Genomic DNA, 15940 nt, shown 5'->3' with positions numbered 1-15940 from the left:
GAAAAAACTTCTGACAGAACCGCCGCCCCCAGCCCCCCCGTTTTACTTACCTGACGCCTCGAAAGTCAGCTTCGCGTTCCCGACATCTGTTCCTCCGCTCACCCTGGCCGCTGATTGGCTGCAGTGGATGGATTGAAAGCAGCGCAGCCATTGGCTCGCGCTGCTGTCAATCACATCCGATGACGCGGCGCGCCGGGGGGCGGGGCCGAGTGATACAGCGAGCGGCTATAGCCGCCGGCTGTATCACGGGAGCGCGCCCGCAAGCACTCACCACCGTGCGAGGGAGCTCGCATTAAGGTGGTGAATGCTTGCGGGGAGGAGCTGAAACAGCCGCCGAGGGACCCCAGAAGACGAGGTTCGGGGCCACTCTGTGCAGAACGAGCTGCACAGTGAAGGTAAGTATAACATGTTTGTTATTTTTAAAAAAAAAAAAAAAACACCTTTACAAACGCTTTAATGTACAACTCAGAAATACTTTAACGATAATACAGGATTCATCTGTATTGGTTGTATTTGCATGTGCGTGGGAATAAATATGCGTATATATATAGATCTAAATATAGATCTATATATAGATATATATATAGATATATATATATATAAATATTATTAATATATATATATATATATATTAAAGGCAAATGTGCATCTATGATTCCCACAACTGCATTAGCATCTATCAAATATTAATGCAGTTAGTGCTATGTTTATGTCTTTATTTATTAACATAATGATGCTTAATTAAGCATGCATTCTTAAAGGTAATGGGGGTTATTTACTAAAACTGGAGAGTGCAAAATCTGGTGCAGCTCTGCATAGAAACCAATCAGCTTTCAGGTTTTTATTTTATTAGGCCAAAGTTTAATTGAACAAGTTAAAATTAGAAGCTGGTTGGCCATCATGCACAGCTGCACCACATTCTCAGTGCACCAGTTTTAGTAAATCTACCCCAATTTATAGTCATTTGATATTTTTGCATTGTATATTTATAATGTTCAAAATGGTGAAAACATTTTTTGTTACATTTAAGGCAAATATGGCACTTGATTAAGTTATATTTTTATATGCACCCAGGAAGTAAAATGATAGACTTATATTATGTGCTTATTTTTTATACTATTTTATTGGAAAAAAGCCTGTTTACAGAGTGCAATAGCTCATGCTAAAATTTACACATACAAATGAATGAGTCATAGGATTGACTCGCTTCCCCTTCCTGTGCTGCACTTTCTGAATGGTCCTGCTGTCTTCTGGGACCTGTGTATTTGCCAGAAGGCAGCAGGGGGACAAAGGAGGGGGTGAAAATCCTTGTAGAGTGCTGCACCAATCTTATCTGGAAATGGAAGTGGATACCTGTCAAAACCAAGTACCCGCTCCCCCCAAAAAGTGCCAAATGTTGCAGTGGAGGGGGGGGGGGGGGAGTACAAACAAGTGGAGCTTCTCCTTTTGGGTGGAGCTCCACTTTAAGAGGAGGAAGTTCTAATCTGAAGACCTGTGTCAACTGGTTTTGTTTTGCTTCAGGTTTTGCATTACCATACAGTGCATATCTATGGGAAAGCAAAACCTACTTGCAGCAGGTCAGAAGGAGGTCAACTGCAGGTCTAATGCACCTGTCAATGAATTGTGAAGGATATCAGGTCTTCTCAAGTATATCTGAAATGAATGCCCTCAACACAAGGCAAAGCAAGTCCACATAGGCCCATAGGAACTAAGGCCCTGCCTCTTCCAAAATGGCCAACGTCACTCAGAGACAGTGCAGAATAGTACGTTTTTTTAAAGGAAGTTTTTTAATTTTACATGAGTATAAGAAAATTTGTACAACACATGTTGATAAAGAAGACATAACATTTAAAGTGGTTGTAAACCCTTCCATATACCTAGTGAAGTGACTGGTCTCAGATGATACACAGAGATTAAATAAATTCTTCTACAAAAGTTGTACCTGTTTATCTGCAGTATTTTTCTTTCTACAACTGTTCAAAGCCCAGCTTGTCTGAGCTGTCAAAAAAAAGGGGGCAGAGAAATAAAGTTAGACTTTGCAGTGCTCAGTGAAGAGAGCTCTGAGAGCTAATTGGAGGGAAAGGACCCCCCTTCACACAGCACACATGAACAGATCTGAGGCTGTTAATCAGATGGATCTCCCTTCTCTGTCACCATTTTTCTCTTGGTGCCAGGAAAGCTTATCAGAAATGACACTTAGTGCTCCTAATTGACACAGAAATGATACAATAGATGGATATGCCTTGTTCATATTTCATGTCTGAGGTTTACATCCACTTTAACTCATGTCCACTTAATGCTTTAGTTCTATACAATAAGGCATTAAACAATCACATATATCATCACAAATCAATCTATCATCAAGGTTTATCAGCTATCTAAAATTCAGGCACCATTTAGACTTCCACTCCTATATATTCATAAGTAGTTTAACAAGTTAATAAAGCGATAGTATGGATTGCAATTCCAGCTAGGAGACCGGAGGTTTATTTTATTTTATGGGGCATCCTCAAGCCTCATATTTATTTTTTTTACAGGTACTTAAATAGCGCCATCAATTTACGCAGCGCTTTACTTATATATCGTACATTCACATCAGTCCCCGCCCTCAAGGAGCTTACAATCTAAGGTCCCTAACTCACATTCATATACTAGGGACAATTTAGACAGAAGCCAGTTAACCTACCAGCATGTCTTTGGAGTGTGGGAGGAAACCCACACAGACACAGGGATAATATGCAAACTCCAGGCAGGTAGTGTCGTGATTTGGATCTAAACCTGCAAACCTAGCGCTGCTAGGTGGAAGTGCTAACCACTTAGCCACTGTGCTGCCTGTATGCCAGACTAGGAGAGTTGTGTGATTTCCATTCAATTGCTATAGCACACCTCCCAACTTTCTGAGATGAGGGGCACCTATTAGGAGGCATAAGGCACACCCCCTGCCACACTCCCCTTAAAGGAGAATTATACAAAAAAATGATTGGTTAAACCCACAAATGTTTTTTTTACCACTTCTATTCCTTTATATTGGCCTTTGGAATTTACAAATGCAGTAATTTAGAAATTGATTGAAAGGTTTAGAACTGGGAAACACTTTTTGGAAAGATAAAAAGTGCATTTTATATACAACTATATAGATCGGACCAAAATGAGGGACAAATGAGAAAGAAACAAGGACGGAGGGACTTTGTTCCAAATCAGGGACAGTCCCTCGAAATCAGGGAGAGTTGGGAGCTATAGCCTTTTTTGGCATAAAAAAGCAATAGTCGTAATAAGAGTTATGTGCAACTAGGTTAGTAGTAAAGAAAAGATCAGCTGCAGGGAGCCTTCCGGAAATACTGTTGACTAGTCATTTGGCCTCTGATTGCACAGCTTCCACGGTACAGGTCTTCATTACTGTAGTTTGCAAGATTACTGATGATTTTCGGCTTGACTGAAATTTTACATTGGGTTTGTTTCTGTTGCATGCTTTTTCTCTGTTAGTTGTCACGTACGATTTTGAGTGCCTGCAGCACAGCATTGAAACAAGTCCTGCTTTGCTTTCAACTTTTGTGTCATGAAATAGTACATAATCAAAAGAAAGAGACAGCTGCTTCACCTTTTTTTTTTTTTTTTTTACAAGAGACTTCAACATTAAAAGCTCATTGAGTTTAGGTTTCACACTTTGTGAGTGTCATACATGCTGAATTTATGTGTTATATAGCATGCCTTTCAGGTCTGTGCACTTAGCATTTGAACAGTGGAAACAGGAATCAGGCAAGCCTTATACTGAATTCTTTGATGTACAGTTTGACAGCTAAACTTGACCTTTTATCACTTGATCAAATCTGCTTTCCGCTGATGTGCACTGATGTTAGATATATAACTTCTAACTCCTTAAAGCTACATAAATACATGCCTTTGCCAAGTTTGTTCCCCTGCTGAGAAATTTTGCAGAACTTCCAGAATGATATTATTGCATAGATGCTGAATGTATACAGTAATACCTCGGTCTGCGAATAAAGCGGTTTACGAGCGTTTCGCAATATGAGCTGATATTTATTAAAAATGGTAAGCGTTGTCTCGCAAGACGAGCAGGATTCGAGCCAGTGGGTTGTGCAATGCCGCATTTGGCCAGAGGAGCGGGGGGATGCCAGTGACACTCGGAGCCGCTCGGAGACACTCGGAAACACTCCGTTCCCGAATGTCTCTGAGTGTCTCCAAGTGAGCGGTTTCCTAGTGTTTCCGGCACACACCCCCACCTCTGGCCATATGCGCTACTGCATACAATAGCAGTCACTGTGGAACAAATTATCTGAGTTTCCATTGGCTCCTATGGGGAAACTCGCTTTGATATACGAGTTCTTTGGATTACAAGCATTCTTCTGGAATGAATTATGCTCGTAATCCAAGGTACCACTGTACTTTATTGATTACTTTACAGGAAATGTTATGATTATGTAGAAAGTCAAGTAGCAATGTATTTATTATGTATCTGAATGAGTATTGGTGGAAATGGGGTGAGCTGATGCACAAAAATTGGATTATCCCCTATGTCTCGTTTTCTGCACATTGCGGTTATATAGATTACAATCACTGTAGTGATTTGTGGTTAACCCATACCCTAATTGAACTGCAATTAGGAGCAGTGACAGTACAAGCATAGTTTAAGTGGGAGTCTTATGCCCCGTACACACGGTCGGATTGTGTTGTCGGAAATTCCGATCGTGTGTGGGCTCCATCTGACTTTTTCCGTCGGAATTTCCGACACACAAAGTTTGAGAGCAGGCTATAAAATTTTCCGACAACAAAATCCGATCGGTTAAATTCCAATCGCATGTACACAAATCCGACGCACAAAGTGCCACGCATGCTCAGAATAAATTAAGAGACGAAAGCTTTTGGCTATTGCCCCGTAGTCTCAACGTATGTGTTTTACGTCACCGCGTTCGAAACGATCGGATTTTCCAACAACTTTGTGCGGCCGTGTGTATGCAAGACAAGTTTCAGCCAACATTCGTCGGAAAAAATCCATAGATTTTGTTGTCGGAATGTCTGATCGTGTGTACAGGGCATTATGCTTACCATCAGAACTGGATGGAGACAGCAAAACATCTTTGCACTTTATTAGCTTAGGATGGCTTATGGCGACATTGCTAAAAGCATGACTGATGATATCTATATGACATTGGAACATCTAGTGATGTTACTTGCATCTTTACAGTAGAATTCCAGGTATGGATATTTTTACATAGTTACATTGGTCCAGCTTGGACCAATATAATTAGTGCATACATATACCATACCTGTGGAATCCTTCTTGAAGTTGGGAATCACTGTAGTAGATGCCACTCCAGTAGCTTTAAGGACTTGTGCTGAGCAGCTGTCCTGCTGCGTTTTGACCACAGGAGATTGCCTACTTGGCACAGGCACCTTTCATAGATTACTTTGCATAAACTCAATGGCTGCAAAGTGTTCTTTGATTGGTGAGGTGGGTGGTGACGTCATGCTCTCCACCTCATCCAATCATAGAATGCTAAGCATTCATTTAGGAAATGCAAAGCATTTTCGGACTGGTGCCCATGCCCAGCAGCTGTCCTCCTGTATTCACAATGCAGCAGGGCAGCGGTTCGGCACAGGACCCAGAAGCAAGTGGAGATTACTGAAGTAGTGGGTGTTTGCTTCAGTGATTTCTATCTTCCAGTGACATCGGCCAGGTATAGTATATACATAGTCACATTGGTTCAGGGTGGACTAATGTAACTGTAAAAATATTCACACCTGGCAATCTTCTTTAAGCCTTCATATACTTACTGCCTGAGCACCCAGTAAAAATTACTATTTGATTGATATACCTGTCCTGACGAAACCCATACTCTTGGCTTTTACTACCAGTGGGTCACTAGATCAAAATGTAGGTAAGCCTAGGACAGCTGTTTTTTCAGGTCAAGTAAGTGTTAACAACTGTTACTCTATATGCCCATGGGGCAGCTGGGATGGGGGGGGGGGGGGGTTAAACATCCTTGTACATGATAACTTTAAGAAAAAGATCTGCTAAGCAGCATCTTTTTGTAGAATAGCTACACAACATAATCTTCATGCAGTTTCAGAGAATAAAAACTCTTACTATGATTAAAAAAAAGGCCCCTTTCTATACAACTAAAGGCAAAACTTTGTTTTCAAGTTTTGGACAGAGTGCAAAGCTTGGCAGGTTTCTATTGCTGTCTGTGCCCCCGTTAAGGAGATTTACCCTATTTGTCCCACTTACCATTGTCATTGAAAGTGAAAGTAAAAGAAAATCCCATATTTTGGGTTGTCCCCTAAAAAATAATAATAAGGGGAAATCTTCCAATGGGGACACTAGTTCTGGTGACCTGGGGGTCCGCAAGGAATTCCCTTAATTTGCAGGGATTTCCTCTCACTTCCAGTTTGGTTTTGGGACAGGAAGTGAAGGGAAATCTCTGCAAAGGGACACAGATATTCAACAAAAAAAATCTTACAGGGGTTATAACCCTCCCTTGTTCTATCCAAAATGAAAAAAAAAAGTTTTATTAAGTAGTAACAAAACAAAGCTTCTCTTTTTGTGCTTCCTCCTGTTGGCTGTCCAGTTGTGTTCCTGCAGCCACTTTGTCTCAACACATATGGATGCACCTGCAGATCCTGTGCAGGCAAGCACAGCCCTGCATGTTGAATAAGGCCTTATGCCGCGTACACACGATCAGAAATTCGGCCATCAAAAGACCGAAGAGAGCTTTTGGTCGGAAAATACGACCGTATGTATGCTCCATCTGACTTTTGCTGGTGGAATTCCTGCCAGCAAAAGATTGAGAGCATGTTCTCAATTTTTCGGTCGGAAAAAGTTCCTATCCGAAAATGCGTTCGTCTGTATGCAATTCGGACGCACAAAAAATCACGCATGCTCAGAAACAATTAGACGCATGCTCGGAAGCATTGAACTTCATTTTCTTGGCTCGTCGTAGTGTTGTACGTCACCGCGTTCTTGGTGGTCGAAAGCTCAGAGAACTTTTGTGTGACCGTGTGTATGCAAGGCAAGCTTGAGCGGAATTCCGTCGGAGAAACCATCCAAGATTTTTCGGACGGAAATTCCGATCGTGTGTACATGGCATTAGTCTTTACTGGGAAAAAACAGCTCCCACAATGTAAAACAAACTTAATATTCGGAGCTATGTACTTTGTGCTGGTCAGTTAGCATGATATAGTGAAAGATTGAGCACAGCCTGAAGTGTGAGTGTATGGAGGACCCCCGCTACAAGAGAAAGAGGTAAAAATGTTAACCTGTGTTCAGTAATTACAACAGCTCTTGTTAGAAAACAGTTGATTTAATTAGTTTAGTTAAACCCAAGTTACTTTCTAAAAATACATATTGCAAAACAGTGATTTAACAGTTGTGTCATCTGTAATTATAAAATAGAGTGAGTAGTAGTGTTTGATGTGCTATTCTTCTCTCATACATCCCATGGCTCGCCAATGACCAAAGTTAGTTATTAGGACATACTAGCTAATGCTTGAAAATAACAAATACTTGGCTTTGGCTATCTTTTAGTTGCCATAAATATGTAAACTGTTCTGAGGGACATAGGTGACCAACCTAAAGTCTCTTTTGTAGTGATATCATTTTTTTTAATGTTTTGAATTATGGTAAAATTCCAGTAGCTTTTGTTCATACAGAAGTTAATAGATAAAGTGCCATGGTGACACCAAAGGTCTTCCTACAGACACCCTTTGATTTGGCAAACTGTCCTTTCAGCACAAAATGTGGGTTCCCGTCTTGTCCTTGGGATCGATCTTCCCATTGAGCAAATGTGTTCTGCTTGAAAAGGTGATGGATTACTTGTACAGAAATGTAATGTGGAATTATGCCTTGTGACTTAATGCATTTTATAGTATACCATTGTCACAGTACCAGATTCTGTTTAAACTAATAGTGCTAATATAATTGCAGTCTGGAACACATCCTAAATATGATGGAGAAAAGTTTAGGGCCTCTTGCACATGGACATAATAATTTACTGATGTTTATGTGCGGGATCATGCTGGCAGGCAGATCCTGCGTAAAAAACACAAGTTATAAGCAAAAGTAACTGCTCTCCTGTGACCCACAAGAGAAGTATGACCAAAAAAGCTTTTGTCATACTACTTTTTTAAAAAAGGTTATGATTTGAATTTAAGAATTCTTGTTTCATTCGTACACCAGTAGAAGCATCTTGAATTGTTTGCTATCTATAGGAGGCTGTCCAACTAGGCATTTATTTAGGCATAGGTATTATTAATAATGAAGTCATTTCACAAGCCTTTGTGCACGTCTTATGCCCTGTACACACGGTCAGATTTTCCGACGGAGAAAGTGTGATATGATTGTGTTGTCGGAAATTCCAATCGTGTGTGGGCTGAATCTGACTTTTTCCATAGGAATTTCCGACATACAAAGTTTGGGAGCAGGCTATAAAATTTTCCGTCAACAAAATCCGATCCTTTAAATTCCGATCGTGTGTAGACAAATCCAACGCACAAAGTGCCACGCATGCTCAGAATAAATTAAGAGACGAAAGCTATTGGCTATTGCCCTGTTATATAGAGCCGACGTACGTGTTTTACGTCACCGCGTTCAGAACGATCAGATTTTCCGACAACTTTGTGCGACCGTGTGTATGCAAGAGAAGTTTGAGCCAACATCTGTCAGAAAAAATCCGATGGATTCTGTTGTCGGAATGTCCAATCGTGTGTACAGGGCATTACAGTGGAGCCCAGGGAAGGTTTTCAGGGAACATGATTTGCACCCAGCAGGAATCACTACTAGGTGTGTCAGTCATATTTAATTCTAATATTATCACAACATTCCTCTTTGTAAGCCTGGAAAGTAGATACAGTATAGCAGTGAGTTCCAAAGCTTATTCTCTTTTGATAATGTCATTGTTTAAAAAAAAAATTGCAGACAAGAAAACTAGCTATATAGGAGGCACTTTTTCCCTAGAGGCAGCATTTCCGTAAAAGGATACAAATCACACTGAATTACCACTGACCAAGAATTTTCCTCTTGTCTGTCTCTGAAATGATGGCCAACAGCAGATCACATTATGCTGAGGTTTTCCTCTTCCTTTTTTTTTAATTCTCCCTAATGGAATGTAAAGGTATACATGCAATAAAATAGTATTATGCTATGGATTTCTTAGACTTGCAATGTGCTCGGTCCCGTCTAAACAGCTATTTCAGTTACAATTGTTGAACATAGGTTTTATTTAAGCAGAAATCAGTTTAACTCATAAGGCTGAACCTATATCATGTGAACTAACAACCAATGCGGTTACAGAACTGATTCAGTTTCTTTTCTAAAACACTTCTGTTTTATAGGCTATTCCCGTGTTAACAGTCATTTTTAGACTGCATGCATGGGTGTTCCACGCATTCATAACTGTATATCATTTCACAGTGGTGGTCTTTGGCTTCTATTGGAACACTTGGGCCGTTCACACAGTTGAAGGTTAAAAATGTAACCCTGTAGCTTTTTTTCTTACTTTTGTGTAGAATGGGGAAGGAATAGAATCCTTGTATGATTTCACTACCATCTGGGGGCTCTGTTAGAGAGATTTACAGTAGGTGGGGGTAAGTCCCTCTAAAAGAGCCCCATTCAACTAGAAACAATACTTGACATACACTTCAATATAGATAATGAGTCTTCATTCTGTACATGGCAAAGTTGCAGTGAGTTGGGTTGACCAGCCATTGAGATGCAATATGTTCATTACAATCAGGAGAAGAATGTTTTCTTAAGCCCTTCCAGTCTGTTTCAAAAATTAGGCCAGTCAGCTTTGTGCTTGCAGTGAAAAATTCAAACGCTCTTTACATTCTTCCATTTCTGTTACATTATCGGGTGACTGCTACGTATATTATACTGTGTTATACTTTGAATAATTTTAGTTTTTGGCACTGGCAGCCATATATGTTCTGGAATACAGCATCACGTGAGGGCACCATACTTGTAGTGCTTTTTGTCTTATTTGGCGTCATATATTTTGATGTAAAGTTAGTATAAATATTATTATGCTTATTCACTCATTACTACCAACTATAAATGAAAAGCGACAGTTTACTTGTGCAGGTCGAATCATGAAATAATATAACGTTTGTGCATTGGTTTGTTATTGCTGAGTTTAGTATATCAGTGAGATGGATATAAAAATGTAGGTGTGAGCTTCTCATCTGGAGATACAGTATAAGATGATAATGACTGTATAAGCATATGAAACGGGCTTATTATGATTGGTAGTCACTTAGTTATGTATGTGCACCTCTAGACCAGGTGCTGAAAATCACATTGATGATTATGATCTCTTTCTTTAATCTGTCAGTGTAGCAAACAGATTAAATCTGTTAAGAATCCCAGATCTCTAATCATAGAGATAGAGCCTGTCATTCTCTTTGATTCCGGTGAAAGAGCTAGCTTTAGGCAATCCTAAAACCTGGCATTACCAGACAGTGTATCGGTTTTATTTATGTCCAGTGGTTGTGAATGGCCTTTTATAGGCAATAAATAAACGTACGCCTAAGGAGTAGCTAGAAATATTTATATGTGTATTTATTTGAAACAGAAAATGAACTGCTTAGAATGCGGTCTATGTAATTATAGTTGTATTTCTGTTTAACTCCTTTCCATAATATTGATTCAGTCTGTTTTTCACTTTCACAGCTTCACCTCCAAGACTAAAAGAGATAAAAACTCAAAGTGTAACGGAAGGAGAAAAACTAGTACTCAAGTGTGAAGTGGTATCAGATCAGCCGGGTCTGAAATTTAAGTGGTTCAAAGAAGATAAAGAAATTGGAGGAAAAAATAAAGCAGAGAGCAAGCCAGTCAATATCAAGATTCGGAAGAAAAAGTAAGTTTACTTGTGTTTGTGTTTCTTTCTTTTCTCTTGTTGAGTATATGGGGAGATAATACTGAGATGTTTGGACTATTCACAGCGTCGACATGAATTAAAAGTGATAATGAAGTGTTATGAATGATCTAAGTGCTACATAATGGCAGGATACTGTTATATTCCTTGGACAGAAAGTGTTCTAAGTATTATTTCACTGGAAGCAATAAAACTAAATCTTTTCACAATAAGAGTTGATGTATTGTTAGTGGGCCTGCTTTGTACCCAAGTGCACATCTACAAGCACTAAATGCTTGCTCATCTTATTGGGCTTCAACATGATGAATTATGTCAAGTTTGTCATATTTTATTTGTCCAAAATATTTATGTAGATGCTTTTGTGGCCAGACTTTTGGAATTCTAAACCTTACATTCGTTTCCAAGACTGTTAAAAAGATCTGTTGGAGCCTACTTGTTAACATAACACCTACATATTAACATAGGACGCTATATCATCATTTATGCACAGCTGCCATTTCTTTTCGTTGACCATTTTTGCAGATACACAGCTCTAGTTTCTAAACTTTAAGCTGGATTAATTACAGAATATGTTCAATCTAAAAGAGCCTACTTTCCACATTTAAACATGAAGTGAAAAAAAATTAAATTGGCACAGTATGGGAGTTTTCATCAAAGCTTTACACAGAAATTGGTGCTAGATTTTGTTATCTTTGTCTTATTCACACATTTAACAATGTTATCTTCCCTGTAAAATCAATAGGCCCAAAGAAAATGAATGCAACATGCTCCCATACAAAGCAGTACTTATGGTGTGTTTCTTCACTTTCTACCCCTCCTATCATCATTTCCACCACCATTTTTTAACTGTTAGCTTTTCACTGCTTCAATGTACAGAGATAGTCGTATTGCTAATAATGTATCTGTGGTCCAGTGACATCTTTTGCTGCATCAAGGCCACTTTATATTTGCAAGTCTATTTATCATTTAACACTGCCATTCTGGTCAACTAATGTACATTGATCAAATAACTGGATCAGACTTGGCCCTTTTTACACAACTAGAAGATTATTTTCAGGCATATGCACTAATTTGCCAACCATGTCTGGCATCTGTTCCTGTTCATATCTTATTAACCTTCATTACCCACATATGGGTTGGAGGTACTGTTGTCAATAAATCATACACAAAGAATGATTTAGGGTATATGAAATGTGTAAAATATCCCTTACTTTATCTGCTATATTATTATAAGGTTTTTTCATGGCAAATGAATGTAAAATTTTTGATTCCACAGAAAATCCTCAGAGCTCCATATTACATCAGCGTCAGATGCTGATGCTGGAGAATATAAATGTACCGTGTCAAACCAGCTGGGAAACGACAGCATGAGAGTCAACGTCACCATAACACCACGTAAGAAAATATATTTTATATTTTTTATATGAAGGCTTCTTTACGTAGGTAATAATATAATACACACTGATTTGATGAGTTTTCAGAAAAAAGCATGCTGTTGCTAGTTTTACAGATTATTTGGTGCTAATCAAATAAAACATATTTTTCAGATTTGCTATAGCCAATTGTAAACACAAAAACATATACAGTTTTATTTAATAATGCAAACAGCAGAGTGCAATAGCCCAAAATGTCCCATAGCAATTCTTCCTTTGCTGATCTGATTACATTAAACTGAAATATTATAGGTTGCATTCAGTTGCTACACTTTGTTCTCAACTGTGTTTGATTGGCCACATTTAGTCGTAAACCCAATACAGGAAACAGTACAAGTACAGGAGATTATAGAGTGAAATACCTTTGAACTAGTTTCCTGTGCTTTGGTCATAAGCTGTTACCTGCAGTTTCACACATAGTATATAGTGAAGTCCTTACCTAAGTAAAGTAAGATTGATCTATACACATGAGGATTCTGGTTGTACAAAATCCAATGATTTTGAAAGACACCTCTACGCAGGACGATTTTCTTAAAATGCAGTCTACTTACGAAGAGCAAATAGTTTCCTATACATTCAGTCATTGTTTTCACTTCTAATTGCTTTATATAGCTAAAGCCAGAATATTTTGTAGTTTTAGGTTGAGTAGAGAAGGGTTAAAGCCACATAAATTTGTTTTATTGTGTGTCCCACTGTGAGATTTACATTCCCTTCCTGTCTTGTGTATAAAACAGGAAGCAAATTTTAATCAGAATCGAGAAAACCTTTTCTAGACAGCTGTCACTGTAACATTTGTGCACCTTTGGATTACTTCTTTTCCGGTGACAATTTTAGATTTTTGTATTTTATATTACTTCAATCTACGTGCCAGTGGTTACTAAAACAAATGGAGAGGATAAATCTCTCAAAAGGACATATATGTCAATAAAAAGTTGACGTGGTCACTAACCCTTCCCCACTATAATCTAATCTAAGCTACAAAAATGTTGCTTTAGATGCACTTTAATCAGTTGTATTTTTGTAATCATATCGGATCATGTGTATTCTAACAAATTACAGGATCATTGTCCAGTTCATCATTAATTGGACACAGAAACTTATCAAAAACTACCTTGTTTGATGATTTAGCTGCTGTTTTCTAACTTTAGCTGATAAAATATAAAGCTGCAAAAGCTGGTGACCAAACACTATATTGACACACATGCCCTTCCTATCAAAAGGCGGCATTAAAGTAGAGCCATTCAATCAGTCTTTGACAGAGAGTATAGGGCTTTATTTAAGGAGTTGAGAATCACCACTCATAAAAATGAGTAAACATTCATTTCAGTTATCCATGCACATGAAAAGCAAACACTTGTTCACTGGATCATGTGTAGAAGAATAATGTAAGCATGGTTGGACAATTAAAGTGAGTATTTTTATAATTTTTTCTATACAGGATTTATATGGTGCCAACAGTTTGTGCAGCGCTTTACAACATTAGGGCAAACAGTACAGTTACAATACAATTCAAAATAGGATGAATCAGAGGGCCCTGCTGGTTAGAGCTTACAATCTAGAAGGGAGGGTCAAGTTATACAAAAAGTAATAAATGTGGGGGATGAACTGATGAAGAAAATAAAAGTACAGTTGTTAGGTGGAGGCAGGATAGGCTTCTCTGTAGAGAAATCTTTTCAGAGATCGCCTAAAAGTGGATAGAGTTGGAGATAGTCGGACTGATTGGAGTAGGGAATTCCAAAGGATCGGAGAGGCTCTGGACAAGTCCTGGAGGCAAGCATGGGAGGAGATGACAAGGGAGCTAGAGAGCAGGAGATCTTGGGAGGAATGAAGAGGACATTTTGGTTGGTATTTTGAGACTAGTTTGGTGATGTAGCTGGGGGCCATGTTGTGTATGGCTTTGTAAGTTATTGTTAGTATTTTAAATTTAATTCTTTGGGTGAGTGGCAGGCAATAGAGGGATTGGCAGAGAGGGGTAGCAGAGGCTGAGCGGTTTCTAAGGGGGATAAGTCTGACACAGCATTAATTTTATTGAATGAAGATTCTTAACAACTTTAGTAAGTCCACTTCCCAATGTCCCACCATTGCACCTCTAGTAAGGTGCTGGCCGAGGAGGACACCTTGGCCAGAAACTGCTAACAGGTATTAGACAGCTTTGTTTCCTTTATTGCTCCCCTGCAGACCATTGAAACATAGCTCAGTAGGAAGGTTGCACACCATGAAAGGTACTGCAATTCCAGAGAAATGCTAAAAAACAGAGAAATGCTAAAAAACAGAGGAATGCTAAAAACCCTGTGCTATTGGGCGGTGACTATTATATTTTTAGTCTGTTGAAAATGGCCCCATAAAATGGGTAAAAAAAATTGAGTTAGCTTAAGACCCCTTTACAACTGAAGGTGCTTTTCATGCGTTTTAGCACAAAAAATAGTGCCTGTAAAGAGCAGGAAAAGCGCCTCTCAAGCCTCCCTAATGTGAAAGCCGAGTGCTTTCACACTGGGGTGGTGCGCTTACAGGACAGGAAACAAAGTCCTGCAAGCAGTATTTTTGGGGCGGTTTGGGAGCAGTGTATACGCCGCTCCCTAAATACCTTGCCCGTTCAAATAAATGGGCAGCGTTACCAAAGTGCCTGCAAAGTGCTTCGGCAGCACCACAACATTGGCTCTTTTAACCCTTTGTTTGGCCACTAGCGGGGGGCAAAAATCTCCACTAAAACAATGGTAAAGCGCCACCAAAACTAGCGGCGCTTTACCACTAACGTGGCGCTCCCCCAGTATGAAAGGGGTCTTAATCTTTAAAGTATGGTTGGTTAGTAGCTACTGATTGAGTCTGTTTTCTGAATATAGCCGAAGAAAACTGGATTTATGGGTAATTCTTACAGTATGGTTGGTTAGCAGCTACTGAAAGATTCTGTATTCTGAATATAGCCGAACAAAACTGGATTCATAGGTAATTCTTATTTCCATGCTGTCAAGGCTAATTAGCTCATTTGTAAAGTAAGAACTACTGCAGCTCCTACTAAATACATGAACTAGCTAATCAGCGTAGTGAAATTTGACTGTGGGAATCTACTGTCATTGCACGGTCCAGCAAGACTATAGTGATTCTCAGTGAAGAATCATTTTGTGGCTGCTTAGCAGCCTCATTATAAAGGATAAAGACTGGAGGAGCTTTTCTCTCCCTTAGGAATGCTTTGTCATTTATTAAATGATTTATTATAACCCAACTCTGGGAAAACTATTAAAAAAATATCCCTTGCAGTGGAACTTTGCCTGCACTGCAAGGGTTAATTACTCATTTAGGCCTAGGTGAAACAGAAACAAAAATGTATTTACCGATCCTCTGCTTTTTCGTGCTGCTAGACCGGTACCCACAGCGTCTTCTCCCCCATGCCGCAGCGGTCTAAGGGGCTGACGTTATTAAGACCAATGCGGGGCTAGGGACATGAGAACACTGAAGGACAGGCCACCACCGAAGCCCAGGGAAGCTTCCTCTCCTAGACTGAATGATCAGTTAACCTTTGCATTGCAGGTGCAGCCCCACTGCAAAGGATAACTTTAAAGTTTCCTGCAGTTGTGCTTGTTTATTTGTAAAAGATAGTAAAAAACTAAAATAAAGCAACAG

At 39.2% G+C, this 15940-nt stretch overlaps 1 protein-coding gene across 9 annotated transcripts in view; it reads left to right on the top strand.

Annotated features, from left to right (window-relative positions):
• NRG1 (neuregulin 1) overlaps positions 1-15940 on the top strand; it is a 934313-nt gene that overhangs the window by 806284 nt on the left and 112089 nt on the right. For all 9 annotated transcript variants that reach the window (XM_073598311.1, XM_073598335.1, XM_073598318.1 and 6 more), the window contains exons 2-3: positions 10685-10871; positions 12166-12284. In XM_073598311.1, the coding sequence (XP_073454412.1) occupies positions 10685-10871; positions 12166-12284 (306 nt within the window). The remainder of the gene's footprint in view (positions 1-10684; positions 10872-12165; positions 12285-15940) is intronic.

This window comes from Aquarana catesbeiana, linkage group LG01, assembly GCF_042186555.1.
Source record: "Aquarana catesbeiana isolate 2022-GZ linkage group LG01, ASM4218655v1, whole genome shotgun sequence".
Lineage (NCBI taxonomy): Eukaryota > Metazoa > Chordata > Amphibia > Anura > Ranidae > Aquarana > Aquarana catesbeiana.
The sequence above is the reverse complement of the archived record's forward strand: the minus strand, read 5'-3'. Positions and strand labels throughout refer to the sequence as shown.